Here is an 18,335-nt window from a genome sequence, read left to right as displayed (position 1 = left end):
TGTTCACCAGGTGAAAAGCATTCAAGATGCAATTCGAGATAAGAAGGCAAAGTTCAACTTCCTTGGAGAGGAGATTAGCCTGAATCCCTCTGTGGGCATCTTCATCACCATGAACCCCGGCTACGCGGGCCGCACGGAGCTGCCCGAGAACCTGAAGGCTCTCTTCAGGTGAGCATCAGCCCGCCCCGCCTGAGTGCCCCAATCAGAGGCTTCTGTTATTTCTTCTACTGGAGAGGTGTGACCTAGAGAGAGAGGAAATTTGGAATATATAGAAAAGTAGACTTTTTTTTAAAACCACCTTTAACGCCATCCCCCATAAAATGATTTTTGCTTGTGTTCTCTTTCCTTATATGCACTTTTTAAAGTCCTATATTGTCGTCTACATGTGTTGTCTACACAGTTTTATATTGTTTTGTTTGTTCATTTCATAGTCTATTATAATCATATTGTAAATAGTTTCTTCTGGCAGATAATCTTAATAAATCTCATTTCATGACTGCATTTTACTCTATCAAGTACTTGGTCCACAATGAAATTAACTAGTCCCCCATAGTTACATATTAAGACTGTTTGTAACATTTAAAGTAAGTTTATGCATAATGTTGTAATACACATCTTTGTCAATGTCTTTTTTTCTATATGCATGATTATTTTCCTTGGCTAGCTTCCCAGAAGTGGAATCACTGAGTTAACAGGGAGGAACATTTTTGAGGCTTTTGACACACATTGCCAAATTGCTTTAGAAAAAGAGAAGTGCCAAGTTACATCCCCAGGAGCGATGCATGAGAACACTTCTCTCATTTTACCTTCGCCAGTGATGGATATTGCCATGCTTTAAAATCTTCTTTATATGGATAAGAACACACACACATATTTCCTAGCAGGACCTGGAACCTCCATTCTTTGTTCAGACGAGAGAAGTCAGCCCAGCACAGAGGAAACTGAAAGATGCTTATGGCTTCTAGTTCCCACCGACCGAACCGTTACCTGAGAGAGGTTGTGGGAGCTATGAGAGGAATGCATCTTATCTCTGAACTGGGAGGCCAGTGCTCTCTGGGGATGTGAAGGCCCAGGAGGCCACTGAAAAGCCCCCTGTGTACTCAAGGCCCGCACTGGAGCTGCCCCAGTGGTGGCAATGCCTATGTGACAGGAGTGGTGTGGATACCTCCTCCTTGAGGCAGGTCCTACTTCAACCAGGAGCTTGATGGAATTCCAACAGGCTGCTAAGCTGATGCCATAGGACATTGTGTTGTACAGAAAGAAAACAGATGAACTCAGCAAATTGCTCAGGGTAGTCACCCTAGTTACTAGGGTTAACTAGTAACGGACAGAACCGGAGTTTGAACCCAGGCAGTCTGACTCCGGCCTCTCTGCTCCTCCCCATCCCAGTCCTATAATCACAGATAGTCAGTGTAACCCTTTGGCATTCTTCCTGCCAATGTTTTGTGGGTAGAGAGTTCTTTTTCAAACTTGGGATCAGACCTGTATAGTTTCATATCCTGCCTTCATTGGTCAATGTCTTCCCATGTCATTAAATAGTTTTCTTTTGCAGCGGTATCATGGCCACGTTGGGTTCCACTGTGTGGATACATATTTAACCTTTTTCATGTGGCAAAATAATTTTGAGTTTCTAAGTATTTAGGTGCTCCTTTGAGTTTGATTGCGATGTAAATTAATTTAAAGAAAAATGTACTTGAATGAAATGTTTTTGAAAATTTTGTAGCAGTGTAGGAAAAAAATGCAATTAAAGAATGTAACAACCTTAGGCTACCATTACATACCTAATAAATTAATTTAAAAATAAGTACTTTTAAAATAAAATGTTCCTAGAGGCAGAGGGGAAAAAAATCAAAGTAAATTCTCCTATATGGACAAAAATCCCCTCTGTATCCTCCTATGTCCCATTTTGTGACAAGATGAGGTTAATAAGTGCTTACTTTAACCCTCAGCATTCAATATTTATATCTGTATGCAGATAAGGGCAAGCTAAACCCTGAGTGTCTGGGCTTGGAAGAGACATACGTTCAGGATGAAAAAATAGAGAGATCTCAGTTTCCTGTAGACACTAAGAGAGGCTCAACTCCTCAACCTCAGCCCCTAATCATTCTTTACTAATCTGTGCCTTGTGAAAAGCACACTGGGCCCAAGTTACAGATGTGAGTTGAAGCCCCAACTCTGCCGCTGACTGCTAACTTCATATATCAACTTGGGAAAGAGAGTTCACTTTCTTTATGCTCAGTCAACACAACTTTACATTGGAAGTCTTAGATGAAATCATTGCTAAGGACTAAGTTTTTGCACTCACAGATGCCTCCTTCTGTGATCTCAGTCAGTGTGTCCTGCCCTGTAAACCCCCCTTTGAGTACGCGGTTGGCAACTCTCTCCGCCCTTGTCTCCCTGTGCACAGGCCCTGCGCCATGGTGGTTCCAGACTTTGAGCTGATCTGTGAAATCATGCTGGTGGCAGAAGGATTCCTTGAAGCCCGGTCATTAGCCAGAAAGTTCATCACCCTTTACCAGTTGTGCAAAGAGCTTCTCTCCAAACAGGTACATTCCCCAGTTCACTGAAAAAGTCAATCGTGTGTGATTGCCTTAGCTCTGGACGGATTCCAGGGCCAGTGTATCAGGGAAATGTAGAGCCTTCTCATAGAGCTGCTGTGCCCATAAGCACATTAAAAGCTCTGTAATTAAGATCTGTGTCCATTATCTTAGCCCAACATTTAAAATAATTGACCACAGAACTCCCACTTTTAATTGAATGTGTGGCAGCACCTCATAGATCACCAGTGTCCCCTGAGAAGCATGCAGCAGCTGAGGAAAACCGGAGATGGAGAGAGTTAGGGAGGGAGAATCAGGCATTAAGGAGTCATGCTTCTCACCGCTGCTTGGCTGTAAATGTGGCTTCTGTCCAGGCAGATCCCCTCACAGAAATAACACCCTAAGACATGACCAAGAATGTCTGACATTTTTGCCTTGGATATGAATTTTTTGGTGGCAATCAAGTTTCCTTGGGCTGTTTCCAATGAGTTCCACTCCCTTTGAGGATCTCTTACTTGGATCACCTTTGTTGCCAAAACACAGGCTCTCTCAACCCTGCGATACCTGTCCAAGATGGATTTTTTAAAAACCTCTCCTAATTTCCTCACACTTCCCAGGCCCCTTGCTCATTGCATCCTCTCTCTAGGTTCTCTATCACCATTGACTTCCAGGCCAATGACTCACTTTCACGACTCCATCCCAAACCTCTCTTTTGAACTCTGACCCTGTGTATTCAATGGTCTATCCCACAGCTCCCCTGAGTGTCTAAAGAGCATCTACAGCCCTAACCGGTTTGGCTCAGTGGGTAGAGCGTCGGCCTGCGGACTCAAGGGTCCTGGGTTTGATTCCGGTCAAGGGCATGTACCTTGGTTGCAGGCACATCCCCATAGGGGGCGTGCAAGCGGCAGCTGATCGATATTTCTCTCTCATCGGTGTTTCTGGCTCTATATCCCCCTCCCTTCCTCTCTGTAAAAAATCAATAAAATATATTATTAAAAAATATAAAAAAATAAAGAGCATCTACAGGTCAGCATCTAAAACTGATCTTCCTACTAGCCTCCACCCAAGCCTACTTCTGCATTTCCTCCTTTCAGTAGCTTTATCCACTTGCTGATTCTGGTTTCTTGGAAGTTATCCTTGACACTTTCCCCTACCTCAACCCTACGTCTAATCAGGAAGGAACTGTTTTTCATTCTACCCTCTGGAGAATATGTTATTTTCTTTCTAAGACTTTAGTTCCAAGCACAGGTCTCTTGCTTAAATGTTTAGAGCCTTCTCTCTACTAGTTTCTCTAACTCTACTCCAGTCCCTCGAATTCATTCTTTAGCCACCAGCTAGAGTGGTCACTTAAAAATGTTCCTCAACCTTCTTAGAAAAAAAGTCAATGTACTTGTCACTTTCCACTGGAGACTTGCACAGAGCTGCCTTTTGCCTACTGCCACAGCCTCATTTCTCAGCCTTCTCTGAATTGTACTTACCATACCTACATTGGTTTCTTCGAGTTTGGTGTGCATTGAAGACAAAGAACATGGTGGCCGTACCTGGACTTAGGATCAGACTGCCCTGGAGAAACAATACTAAGACCTGAGGGAGTAGAATTCAGTCAAGAACCAATGAGAAAGAAGTACTAGTACAGTCAAGACCAGCAGGAATAGGATATCTACAGGTTCAGGGGAGGGGAGGCAGTCAATTTCAAGTATAGCCACCATGTCAGTTGTCTTCATGGCACACTGAATTGTGCTTTATGGTGTGTATCACAGCTCTAACTAAATAACGATCTGCTATAAAGAAAGTAGCAGAGCCTGTACTTGAAACTAGGTCTGTCTCAGTTCAGATTCTGTGCTCTAAACTGCACACTCCACCACTTCCCCCACCACACTGCTCTGAAACGTGATGTCAGCAGTATGGTCCACTCTTCCACAGTCTGTTATCAGAACTTGTGACCAGTGGGTTCCATCTTTGACAAAATATTTTTAATATTCAACATTGTATTAGTTTCAGGTGCCCAGCATTGTGAGTTAGACATCTATATAACTTGCAAAGTGATCCCCATGATAAGTCTTGTACCCACCTAACACCATGTATGATTACAATATTATTAACTACTAGGGGCCTGGCGCATGAAATTCGTGCACGGGTACGGTCCCTAGGCCTGGCCTGAGATCAGGGCCATCTTTCCCGGCTGCTAGCAGCTGCCCACCCCTCCCCCCCCTACCCGACATCATCCACCCCCAGTTCCCTGTTTGCCATCGGGTGATCTGAGCCTGCTGGCCAGGGGGTGGGGGTGGAGGGACTGAGAGGTTGGCCGTTCCTGCCCGCTCGCCATACCCTGATGCCAGTCGCCCTCTGTGTGTGGGGTGACCAGTGGGATGGGGGCCTTGGCCTGGCACTGCCCGCATCTGCCACCAACCACCCCCGGTATCCCATTCCCCATTGGGCGATTGGAGCCTGCTGGCCAGAGGAAGGGACCAAGAGGTTGGCCAGCAGGCCCTGATTGGGCGATCGGGGCCTGCAGGCTGAGGACAGCTCCTGCATTGAGCGTCTGCCCCCTGGTGGTCAGTGCGCATCATAGCGACCAGTCGTTCCACTGTTCTGTCGATTTGCATATTACCCTTTAATTATATAAGATATTCTGTATTTTACATCCCCATGACTATTTTGTAACTGCCAATTTATACTTTTTAAGCCCCTCATTTTTTTAACCCAGCTGCCAACATCCTACCCCCCTCCAATCTGGCAACTATAAGTTTGTCCTCCGTATCTATGAGTTTGCTTCTGTCTTGCCTGTTTATTTATTTTATTTTTTAGATTCCACATATAAGTGAAATCATATGGTATCTGTCTTGCTTTCTGACTTATTTCGCATAGCTTAGTACTCTCTAGGTCAGTGATGGCAAACCTATGACACGCCTGTCAGAGGTGACATGCAAACTCATTTTTTTGGTTGATTTTTCTTTGTTAAATGGCATTTAAATATATAAAATAAATATCAAAAATATAAGTCTTTGTTTTACTATGGTTGCAAATATCAAAAAATTTCTATATGTGACACAGCACCAGAGTTAAGTTAGGGTTTTTCAAAATGCTGACATGCCGAGCTCAAAAGGTTCGCCATCACTGCTCTAGGCCCATCTGAGATGTTTCAAATTTTATGTTTCATTCTTTTTTATAGCTGAGGAATATTCTATTGTATATACATATCACTTTCTTTACCCATTCTTCTCTTGATTGGAGCATTTCATCCATTTACAATTAAAGTGATTATTGATAGGTATGTAGTTATTGCCATTTCATTAATTGCTTTCTGATTGTTGTTTGTTTGTTTGTTTTAATTCTTTTTTGTTCCTTTCAGATTTTCTTACTTTCTTCTCTTGCATGTTGATAAATTTCTATAGTGCTGTGTTTGGATTCCTTTCTCTTTATTTCTTGTAACACTGATTTGGTAGGGATGAACTCCTTCAGCTTTTTCTTATCTGAGAAGCTCTTTATATCTCCTTCTAATCTAAGTCACAGCCTTGCTGAGTAGAATAATCTTGGTTGTAAGTATTTACTTTTCATCACTTTGACTATTTCACAACAATCTCTTCTAGTTGGCAGAGTTTCTGTTGAAAAATCAGCTGACAGTCTTATGGAAGCTCCCTCGCAAGTAATTAACTGCTTTTCCCTTGTTGCTTTTAAGATTTTCTCTTTGTGTATCACTTTTGGCATTTTAATTATAATGTGTTTTGATGTGGGCCTCTTTGGGTTCATATTGCTTGGGACTCTCTGTGCTTCCTGGGCTCGTAAGTCTATTTCCATCTCCAGGTTAGAGAACTTTTCAGTCATTATTTCTTGAAATAGGCTTTCAATCCCTTGCTCTTTCTCTTCTCCTCTGGTACCTTTATGAAGGAGATGTTGTTACACTTGATGTTGTCTTAGAGGTCCCTTAAGCTAACTTCATATTTTAAAGTTCTTTTTTCTTTTTATCTGTTCCAATTGGGTGTTTTCTGGAATCACTGATTTGATTCTCTGCTTCATCTGATCTACTATTGATTCCCTTTAATGTATTCTTATTTCAGTTGCTATATTCTTCATTCCTAACTGTTTTTTTATGGTTTATATCTCCTTTCTTATGTTTCCTATTTCTTTGTTAAAGTTCTCGCTGTGTTCATCTGTCTTTCCCTATGATCATTGAGCATCCTTATAACCAGTGTTTTGAACTCTGCATCTGGTAGATTGCTTGTCTCCCTTTTGTTTCTCTTTTTGGGAGTTTTTTGTTCTTTAATTTGGGACATTTGTTTGTTTGTCTCTTCATTTTATATGCCTCCCTCTATTTTTTTTGTATTAAGTATGTCTGCTATGTCTCCCAGTCTTGGGAGAGTGGCCTTATGTAGTAGGTGTCCTGTGGGAACCCAATGTCACAGTCTCTCTGTTCACATGAGCTGGCTGCTCCAAGAGTGTCCCTTGTGTGGGTTGTGTATGCTCTCCTGTTGTGGTTGAGCCTTGATTGCTATTGGCACATCAGTGGGTGGGATTGATCCTCTATAATTTAGTTGTGGTCATGGGAGGAGGCAAGTGCAGTGTTTACCATAGAGCATGTAAGCTCAGCCTCAACAGTTTCTAAGAGCTAATATACTTGATGTACAAGGGGTAGCTGGATAGGTTTAGAAGTGGTTTAGCTTAATCTTCCTGACCCCCAGTTTTCTGTACATTCTGTGTCTGCTTTGTTGTCATCACAACTAGAAAAATAACTAATGCCAAACCAGTAACTAGGGTCCCAGGATCACCATCTCCTACTTCATTAATTCTTTGCTATGCCTCTGCCTTGGCCTCAAAATGACCGAATACTGATATGATGATATATGTAATTTTTCATACACTATCCTGAGCATATGGTGTGCTGCATCCCAGAAACTGGAGTCTAACAGTCTAACCCTTGCTGCCTTCCCTCAGGATCACTATGACTGGGGCCTGCGGGCCATCAAGTCTGTGCTGGTGGTGGCAGGATCTCTGAAGCGAGGAGACCCTGACAGGCCTGAAGACCAAGTCCTGATGCGCTCCCTGCGAGATTTCAACATCCCCAAGATAGTGACTGATGACATGCCAGTGTTCATGGGCCTGATCGGGGACCTCTTTCCCACCCTGGACGTCCCTCGGAGGAGAGACCTCAACTTTGAAGCTTTGGTTAGGAAGGCGGTCGTGGACCTGAAGCTCCAGGCTGAGGACAACTTTGTGCTCAAGGTACATGGGGTTTTCCCTCCCAAGAGCTGTCTCTTAATTGGACAATTGGTTACAATTCATTCTTAATCCAATGGGTTGCTTTAGTTGTGCAGATACTTATCTACTTTGTAATAACTCAGTTCATTTCAATAGTTCTTTATTGTGGCACCCACAATGTGAAATGTGTGGTGTGGAGAATGGTGAAAGACAGAGCCCTCACCATCAGGGAGTTCACGTGCAATGGGAGCAATAAGACACAGTCTGCTCTGCCATAGCACGTGTTCCTTTTTTGGGAATTACTTCACATATAATTATAGAGGAAAGAGGTGATATAATGGGGAAGCCATGTGGGTTCACATACACTTCTCTGCTCTTGTAAATGTTTTGACATGATCAAGGTCAGGCTTTTTACAACTAAAGAACAAAATCTTAGGGTAGTAGGTAAAATAATACCCCCCCCCCCATATATCTACATTCAAATCCCCACATGTGTGAATACGCTACGTTATATGGCAAAGGGGGATTGAGGTTGCGGGTAGAATTAGGTTTCTAATCATCTGACCTTGAGATGAGGAATGATCCTGGTTTACTGGGTGGCCCAATATAATCACAAGGGCCTTTATAAGGGAAAGATTGATATAAGAGAATGAGTGTCAGAGTGATGCTGTGGGAGGAAGACTCAACTAGCCATTGCTGGCTTTGAGGATGGAGGAGGGACCATGAGCCAGGGAATGTGGGCAGCCTATGAAAGCTGGAAAAGGCAAAAAAAAAAAAAACAGATTCTACCCTAGAGCTTTCAGAAGGAACCAGCCCTGTACACACATTGATTAGAGCCGATGAGAACCATTTTGGACTTCTGACCCCCAGGACTATTAGATCATAAACTTGTGTTGTTTAAGCCTTTAAGCTTACAGTGATTTATTGCAACAGCAATAGAAAATGAGTACATTTAGTCATTAGATTTAGAGTTGAAAAAAAAGACCCTGAAACTTTAGTGTAAGTGTAACTAGTTTTATGGCCCTAGGAACTGTGGTGGTGTGTACTGTTTTCTAGGAAGGCTCGAGCAGGTAAAGACATTTCCCCACCTGTTAAAACAGTGCATTCATGAAGGCGGCTCCGTCTAGATCAGGCCTTTAGTTGTGATTAAAATGGTCTTTATTGGAAGTCAATATATCCATGATCTACCTGTTGAAAAAGAGAGGACAGGCCCCAGAATTAAGGCTTCAAAGAATTAATAGACATGAGGTAGGGTATAAGCTCTCTAGTGATTTCAATGTGCTAGCATTTTTATTGGAATTAGGAGGAATTGTTGAGTTTTTAAGTCTTGGGATACAAAATTCTATACATTTGGAGTGGCCTTCCCATCTGTTTTTCCATAAGCCTGTCACTTTTACTGTGCAGTTTTGCAGAAGGTGACATTTTCAGGATGCATAAATGTCATTAGAGAAGTGCCGGCACAGAAATAAGGGATGCCTTAGAGCTGGATATGACAAGTGCCACAAAAAAGGGTTCTGGGGTCCAGGGACATGGATGAAATTTTTTCCTATATGATAGTATGTCTGAGACTCACATAAACATCACTTTAGATTTCACAGTGTTTTTATATTCTCTATCACATTAGGTTCCCCCAAACCTCCAAGACAGGGACAGATGAGGCACCTTCCCGAGGAGGAAGCTGGGATGCCATTACTTCTCCAAGAAATTCCACTGAGCTTTTCCCAGGAAAGAAAGCGCTCCCCCTTGAGGAATGCACAGGCTGGGGGGCCTTCTTCACTTGTAGGTGGGAGGCTTTTCAGGCACACAATACTTTCAATAGTAGAGAGTAAGGGATTACACTTTACCGAAGAAACATCACCTGGTCCTTTGCAGCTGGATTGTTTTTGTGAGTGGGCCCTTCCCTGCTCCCAACCTCTTTCTTTTTAAGTTTGGTGGATAGGCTTTTTAAAGGTAGAGGTGGGCAAAGGGGCCTTCCAGGTAGAGGGAAAAGGGTCTGCGAAGGGGTAGAAATAGAGGTTTTACTAGCAGCAGCAAAAAGTCCAGTGTTGTTAGAGAAAAACAGATCGGGGGTGCCAGTGGTGGTGGGGGCGGGTGTAGGCAGTAGGGCAGATAATATGCAACCATGACACAGAGGGCCTTGAATGCCAGGCTTCTTAAATGGTCTGTTCCTAAGAGGCCCCCACCTCAGAGATGAGTTAAATTCAATCCAGTGCCCTGGGCTGATGTCTTCGATCAGGACCGTACACATCTTTCCCGACGCTCTGGGAATCTGCTGAGGAACATGACCCTCCTTCCCCATTTTCGGCATTTTTTCCTACTCAGAACCTCAGCCTTCCTTTCTATTTATTTGTCAGCTGGCCCACATTCTGCTTCACCCTTTTTTCTCAGAACCACTTTCTGCTCCTCGGATAAGACACATGCTCTCTTCTAGAGGCTCTTGGAACAGATGATGTTTTCTACCCAGTTTTCGTTTGCACTGTCCACCAACGCTTCTGAAAGTTAATCCGTCAAAACCCTCGTGAGGCTCTGGTTCGAGATGGCATCCAGTGATCCCTTAAATGTGATTTGTAAATTTTGTGCGGGGGTAGGGGGAGGAAGGATTAAGAAAGAGGAATAAGCCCATTAAAGTGTGGAAACTGAGAAGGGGATAGTGGAATAAATTTCTGGAAAAAATGGAAAGAGGACGAAAGCAGGTTGACTGGTCAAGCAGAGCAGGGGGCAGGGGCCAGAATACACTTAGAAAGGGCTTCAGGAGAAGAGGGGCCAAGGAGTGCCTGCCTGCCCAGCAGAACCCAAGAGAAGCTCAGGCTTGGCGTTGGTAGTGGAGGGCAGGGATGAGAAAGAGAATGGAAAACAGCCAGACGGGGAGGTCATCAAATCTGTTTACCCTATAATTTTGGCACTCCCCCCCCATACTCTTCTCCCAGCTCCCCATTCTAGTCCCCAACTCCCCAGATGCAGACTATGTGCAGCCAGGCATTTAGCACACAGCCTGAAAGAAAGGTCTGCGGGAATTTAATAACTCTGGGAAAAACCATGACTGCGCTTGGGGTACTAGTGCCTCTTGAAAGCCCTTTCATTTTGCTTGGAGCCCCTTGGCCTGAAAGCCAGCCACCTGCTCACTCACCCACAAGTGAAAGGACAAAGACAAAGCCCAAGGTCTGGCCTTGGGTGCAGAGCCTCCTTTCAGCCCTGCACTGGCGAGAGACCTGCACAGCAGCAGCAGGCAGCACCCATCCCAGCTCCCAGGAAACAGTGCAGCTCTTCATTCAACCTTGAGGCTCATCAGACACTGGAAAGAACCATTAGCATGAGAGATGAACTCAGACGGATACACACAGAGCAACTGATACAGTGGAAATAAGGAAGAGAACATTTTGAACGTTCTAATTAATATCCTTGAGGAAAATTAAGAAAAATATATCAATAAAACAAGAATGAGATGCTATAGAAGAAAACGAACTCTTGGAGAATTGTAAAGAGTTCTTTGAAATGAATTGTATCGTTGGCGATACATAAAATTCAGTGAGAAGACCAGGAAAAAAAGACAAGAAAACATCCTAGGACAAATTATGTATGTATGGATGGATGCATGCATGCATGTATGCATGGATAGATGTGAATGGGTATAGTAGATATATATATATAGATAGATATAGATATAGATATAGATATAGATAGATATAGATACACATGTATAGTATGTATAGTAAAATATAACATATATAACATATACACAGGGTGTCCTAAAAATGAATATAAACTTTTACAGTTGATAGCTCAATTTTTGAAATGAAATGTATTTTAATAAACACTGCCTTTATGATTATTCAAAGTATGTGTATACATTTTTGGGATGCCCTATATATAATACACAAAGACAGAAAGTGCAAGAGGCAAGAGGACATACATAGGATTGATCTACGTTATGTGACATGTTACCAATGGGAATTCTGGGGAGAAAGAGCAGAGAGGACCTGGAGACATGCAGCCAGACTGGGCGGTCTCAGTACTGAGGAGAGTGGATTTAGATGGACGCATAACAGAAAGTCAGAAGTCAAGGATCAAGAGTGAAAGATAAGTTTCCTTCTGGGTGATGGGGGTGTCAGTATGCGTGACTTGGGAGGAATGAAATTCAGAGCGACATCAGAAGCTCTCGGCAGCAATATCAGGTGCTAAAAGATAAGGACAAGGTTTGTAAGGGAAACTATTTCAAGACTAGAGTTCAAGTTATTTTCAGAGTCATACGTTTTACTTATGCAACTTTTTGAATAGCTTATTTGCAGAGATACTACAGCAAAATAGGATTGAAAATGAGAAAAATGTCATGGGACTTTAAAAAATCAATAATAAAAAATAATCCTGGAATGATAGCTATTAGCAGAGCTAGAAAGCAACAACTTGAAATTAGAGCAGGAAGTCCATAGTCTCCAGGAAAAAGGGCCTCAAAAATGGATACATTACAAGCAAGAACAGACTAACAAGATGAATGTTCTTATGTACTAGTTTTTATTTAACTTTTAAGTTATGGGAAATAAGGCAAGTATTGTTTTTTTAACAAAGAAAAGAAAAGTAATTAAAAACTCTAAGAGCCCTACCTAGTTTGGCTCAGTGGATAGAGTGTCAGCCTGTGGACTGAAGGTTCCCAGGTTCAATTCCGGCCAAGGGCACATGCCCCGGTTGCGGGCTTAACCCCAGTAAGGGGTGTGCAGGAGGCAGCCAATCATTAGTCTCTCATCATTGATGTTTCTATCTCTTTCTCCCTCTCCCTTCCTCTCTGAATTCACTAAAAATATATTAAATAAGTTTTAAAAACTCCAAGAGAAAAAATGTCATGGTCTAAATTATATTTTTTAAAAGGAAATGTGGGACCTCCAGTCAAGATGACAGAGTAGCTAAATGTTGTGCTCACCTCCTCTCACTCCCACATCACAGTTACAACTAAATCACAGAACAGTCGTTCTTGGGAACAACCTGAAGACTGGCTGGACAGAAGGTTTATAACAGAAGCAGCCACGTCGAGTCTGGCAGGAGGGGACATGAAACAAGCTGATCCCGCACCCACGTGTGGTGGTCAAGAAGCCAGAGGGATATCAGCTGTGGCAGTTCCCCCTGAGGAGTAAGGGGTCCACACTGGGCTGAGGAGTCCAGGGTTCCAGTGCCAGGAAGACAAGTCCCTATAACTTCTGGCTGTGAAAACCAGCGGAGATTGTGGCCTCTTAAAGGGCCTGCACATGGACTTGCTGACAGACTCATTTGCTCTGAGCTCCAGCCCTGGGGCAGCAGCTCAAAAAGCTGAAGGAACTGAATTGTCTGGCTTCAGGGTGAGGACTGGTGGAGCAGCTTTTCTCAGACAGAACTGCTGGTAGAAGCCACTGTAACAGCTGACCTTGGCCGGCATCAGAAGCCCTCCCTAAAGGCTGAAGAACCAATGCACCCAGTAGCAAGCTTCAAACAATACCAGAGCATCACACAACCACCCTCACAAATGACACACCCAAATGGAAGACTTCGCAGGCACCAGAGCCCAACTACAACAATCCTGCTTCATGGTGCCAGCCCCTGCCAGCAGCTCTTACCCAGTAGCCACAGCCAGTCCTCACAGCCAATCAGCCTGAGGGTCACTCCCTCCAGTTGCCAACAACAATCAAGGCTCAACTACAACAGGAAGGCACACACCACCCACACAAGGTATATTCATGGAGCACTCGGCTCAGGTGGCCAGGGAGACTGTGCCACTGGGTCCCACAGGACACCTGCTAATCCCCTAAGACAGGTGACAGGGATATGTAGCAGCTCTACCTAATACATAGAAACAAATAGAGGGAGCCACTCAAAATGAAGAGACAAAAAAATGTCCCAATGAAAGAACAGGACAAAATTCCAGAAAAGAAACTAAACACAATGGAGACAAGCAGTCCACCAGATGCAGAATTCAAAACACTAGTTTTAAGGATGTTGAATGAATGTAGGGGAATAGTAGATGAACTCAGTGAGAACTTTAATAAAGAGATAGGAAACATAAAAAGGGGCATAGAAACCACAAAAAAAATAATCAAAAACGAATAATGTAATAACTGAAATAAGAAAACACTAAAGGGAATCAACAGAAGATCAGATGAAGTAGAGAATAAATCAGCAATTTGGAAAACAAAAAACACCCAATTGGAACAGCAAAAAGAAAAAAAGAATTTTTTGAAAGGATAGCTTAAGGAACCTCTGAGACAGCATCAAGTATAACAACATCTGCATCATAAAGGTGCCAGAAGGAAAAGAGAAAGAGCAAAGGATTGAAAACCAATTTCTAGAAATAAGGACGGAAAACTTCCCTAACCTGGAGAAGGAAATAGATTTACAAGCCCAGGAAGCACAGAGAGTCCCAAGCAATGTGAACCCAAAGAGGCCCACACCAAGACACATTAATGTTTTAAATGTCAAAGGTGATAGACAAAGAGAATCTTAAAAACAATAAGAAAAAGGCAGTGAGTTACCAGCAAGGGAATTCCCATAAGACTGTCAGCTGATTTCTCAACAGAAACTTTGTAGGCCAGAAGGGAGTGACAAGAAATATTCTAAGTGATGAAAAGCAAGGAGCTACAACAAGATTATTTTACCCAGTAAAGCTACCATTGAGATTCAAAGGAGAGATAAAGAGCTTCCCAGGTAAAAAAAAAAAAACAAAAACAAACAAACAAACAAAAAAACAAAGGAGTTCATCTCCACCAAATCAGTGTTATAAGAAATGTTAAAGGGAGAAGAAAAAATCAAAAATACAATAGAATGGCAATAACTATATAACCATCAATAATTATTTTAAATTAAAATGGGTTAAATGCTCCAATAAAATGATATAGGGTGGCTGAATGGATAAGAAAACAAGACCCTGAGAGGTAGGGGAGGCCAGGGGATTGTCAAGGGTGGGGAAAAAAAAAGGACACATATGTAATACCCTTTGTAATACTTTAAGCAATAAAAAAAAAAGAAAACAAGACCCATACATATGCTATCTGCCAGATTCCCACTTCAGATAGGAAGACACACAGTCTGAAAATAAAGGGATGGAAAAAGATATTTTATGCAAAAGGAAATGAAGAAAAAACTGGGGTAGCAATACTTATATCAGACAAAATATACTTTTAAATGAAGGTTGTATCAAGAGACAAAGAAGAATCCAGCAATCTACTTCTGGGTATTTATTCGAAGAAACCGAAAACACTGACTTGAAAAACATATGCATCCCTATGTTTGTTGCAGCATTATCTACAGCAGCCAGCAACCTAAGTGTCCATCATTGGATGAGTGGATAAAAAAGCGGTGGTACATACATACAATGGAATATTACTCCACCATAAAAAAATGAAATCTTGCCATTTGTGACAACATGGATGGACCTAGAGAGTATTATGCTACATGAAATAAGTCAGAGAAAAACAAATACCATATGATTTTACTTATATGTGGAATCTAAAGAACAAAGTAAAGAAACAAACAAAACAGAAACAAACTCATAGATACAGAGAACATTTTGATGGTTGCCAGCAGGAGGGGGAGGGCGGATTAAGAGGGAACTGGTAAAAATGGGGAAGGGATTAAGCTGTGCAAATTTCCAGTTATAAAAACAGTCACAGGGAAGTACAGTACAGCATACAGAATATAGCCAATAATACTATAGTAACTATGTAAGGTGTCAGATGGTTACTAGACTTATTGGGGTGATTACTTCATAAGTTATATAAATGTCGAATCACTATGTCATACAGCTGAAACTTAATGTGATATGTCAACTGTAATTGAGTAATAAAATATTATTTTAAAATTAAAATGAAATATTTTAAAAAGTAAATGTAACCTGATAGTGATCGATGTAGGTGGTCTAAAGAAAGAGTATTCATTTGACCTTGGATTGATGCCTAGAACTTCCTCTGATAAGTCAGGACACCAGGCCTTTAGAGAACACAATATATTCCAGGTAACTTCTTTCTTCTGTAGTGAAAAATATCTATAATCATAAAAATGTAAGCCACTATTTGTCTTCAACTCTTAGAATCATGGAAAATATAAAATATCTAAGTAGAAGTACAGAACAGAATGTAAATGTTATCAAACATAGCAATGTAAAAGTAAAATGTATCTGAAATAAGATAGGAGGTGGAAAGGAAAAAAAAAGATAGAAGGAAGTAGAGGGATGTTTATATATTTATCTTATGAAAGATACTGACGGAGTTGATGGATTTATAATAGTCAGAGAGTAGAAATAACCCCTTTATCAGCTGATGGATGAAGAAAGAAATGTGGTGTACTTCCACGATGGAATTTTACTCAGCTATGAAGAGGAATGGAGTACTGGAAATGGTCCAGCCTGAATGAGCCTTGAAAACATCACAAGTAAAATAAGCCATTCACCAATTACCACATATTTTATGAATCTATTTATAGGAAATATCCAAACTAGGCAAATCTATAAAGGCAAAATGTATATCAGGGATTGCATAGGGCTGAGGTAGGAGTGGGGAGGTGGGGTGTGACTGCTAATGAGTATTATTTTTCCTTTTGTGGTAATGAAATGTCCTAAAACTGAATAGTTGTGATGCTTGTACATTTCTGTGAGTATGCTAAAAATCATTGGATTGTACACTTAAAAATATGACTCTATGGTATATAAAGTATACCTCAATAAAGCTGTTGAAGCAAACAAAGAGGAGTTGATGGAACTAGAAAGCAATTTTTAGGTCTTTCTAGTATCTGGGACTCGGTTCATGAAAAAAGAAATCCAGGAGTAGATTACGGTCTCCATTCAACAACCAGAGCACCACTGCCACACCCTCCTATTCTCTCCTCTCCCGACCCTCCTCGTCCTCCTAATGTTTGAATGCCGTGATCTCAGGTCAATTTCATGCTCAGAATCCTCCAAATGCTTCCTGTGGTATTTAGAATAAAATTTCAACTACTAATTCCCAAATCTCTGATCCCTGTGGACTTGCTTTATCTCATCTGATGCCACATAACTTTTCTTTTCTTTTCTTTTCTCTTCTTTCCTTTTCTTTTCTTTTCTTTTCTTTTTTCTCTTCTCTTCTCTTCTCTTCTCTTCTCTTCTCTTCTCTTCTATTCTCTTTTCTTTTCTTTTTTCTTTTTTTCTTGTTCTTTGAGCTCTCCTCGCTGCTGCTGAACTCCAGGCTTTTGCGCTCCCTGCCACGCCACCTGAATGCTCTTCCTGCTGGTCTTCGCGTGGCTGACTTTTCATTTGTGTGTTAGATTTGATGTTGGTTCCTCAGAGACCCTTCCTGGTCAATCTGCTCATCCTTATCTGGGAAGATCTTGCACGAAGTCCCTGAAGGATGAAAACAAGAGCCAGGATTGAGACTCCCCTCTGGGTTCTTTTGGGCCTGAACCAGAGGAGCAGCAATGGCTTGGGATAGAGAAAAGAAAAATACTGATGGTATGGAAAACATAACTCAAATTAATATATCAATAAACTATCCAGCCACGTAGTAGCTCATCATCCTGCTACCCCAAACAGCCACTTACCTGCCACCTTCATACTGAGCTTTGTAGGACCACTTTCCTTCTAATTCCATGGTGGTATTATTCTAGAATGTTTGATACCTGTATCACTTAAATCTTTAAAAATATAGAAGTTATTACTTATCATTTCTAAAAAATTTTATTGTCCAACTACCCTGTCAATATTTTAGTACATTTCCCCTTTAGTTTACTTTCCTCTGCTATTAAGGATCTTCTAGTGCAAAATCAAGAAACCTGATCTACAATGAAGTTCAAATATTTTAGCTCATAACATACAAGACCTTTTATGATAGGGCCCATCCAACCTTTCCAGCCATCCTTCCTATGTTCAGCCAATATTTGTTCAGCATTAAGTATGTGCCAGATTCTCTGCTAGACATTGCAATGGAGAGATAAGAAGCCCAGTCCTGCCTGTCTTCAGAAAGCTGGTATTCTAATAGGGAGACAGAAAAGGAACCATTGCAATATTGATAAGTGTTAAGATAAAGGATATAGGTATGGGGCACCTACCCTAACCTAAGGGATGTGTAGGGGCTGGCCAGAAAGGCAGGAGAAAGGATAACTTCTGAATGGAAGACACAATGTGTTGAAAGGCATAGACACAGGAACGAACATCATTATAAGAACTCCAAGTAATTATCTACCTGAAATGTGCATGTTGCGGGATGAGAGACAAGACTGGAGGCTGGTTTGGGGCAGACAGCAAAAGGGTCTTGTAAGGCAGTCTAAGTATTTGGGATTTCACCACCAAAGCTATGAGATCCATGGAAGGGACAGAGTGATGGCAGTGACAAGATCGGATTTTCATTCCAGTAAGCCTACTCAACCGGGTGGAAAGGTGAGCCTGGAGGCAAGCTAGGACAAGAGAAAAGAGACCTTCAGGGCTACGGTTGTCCACAGGAACTCCGACTCCAGCTTCATCAAACCATCTGGCCAACTACACCATGCTCTGTCACACCACAATCTTTGTGCTATTACCTCTGCCTGGAAGAGCCTTTCTGCTCATCTTTAGGGAAACTCATCCCTGAAGCCCAGTTCCAATGCCTGCTCCTCTGTGAAGACTTTTTTGTTCCCTTTACC

At 41.8% G+C, this 18,335-nt stretch overlaps 1 protein-coding gene across 1 annotated transcript in view; it reads left to right on the top strand.

Moving 5' to 3' along the window:
• Positions 1–18,335, top strand: part of DNAH9 (dynein axonemal heavy chain 9) — a gene marked incomplete at its 5' end in the record, with an annotated part of 338,080 nt that overhangs the window by 128,133 nt on the left and 191,612 nt on the right. The window contains 3 exons of the mRNA XM_081109536.1: positions 11–168; positions 2,408–2,546; positions 7,470–7,757. Of these exons, the coding sequence (XP_080965662.1) occupies positions 11–168; positions 2,408–2,546; positions 7,470–7,757 (585 nt within the window). The remainder of the gene's footprint in view (positions 1–10; positions 169–2,407; positions 2,547–7,469; positions 7,758–18,335) is intronic.

This window comes from Myotis nattereri (assembly GCF_964212035.1).
Source record: "Myotis nattereri genome assembly, chromosome: 16".
NCBI lineage: Eukaryota > Metazoa > Chordata > Mammalia > Chiroptera > Vespertilionidae > Myotis > Myotis nattereri.
The sequence above is the reverse complement of the archived record's forward strand: the minus strand, read 5'-3'. Positions and strand labels throughout refer to the sequence as shown.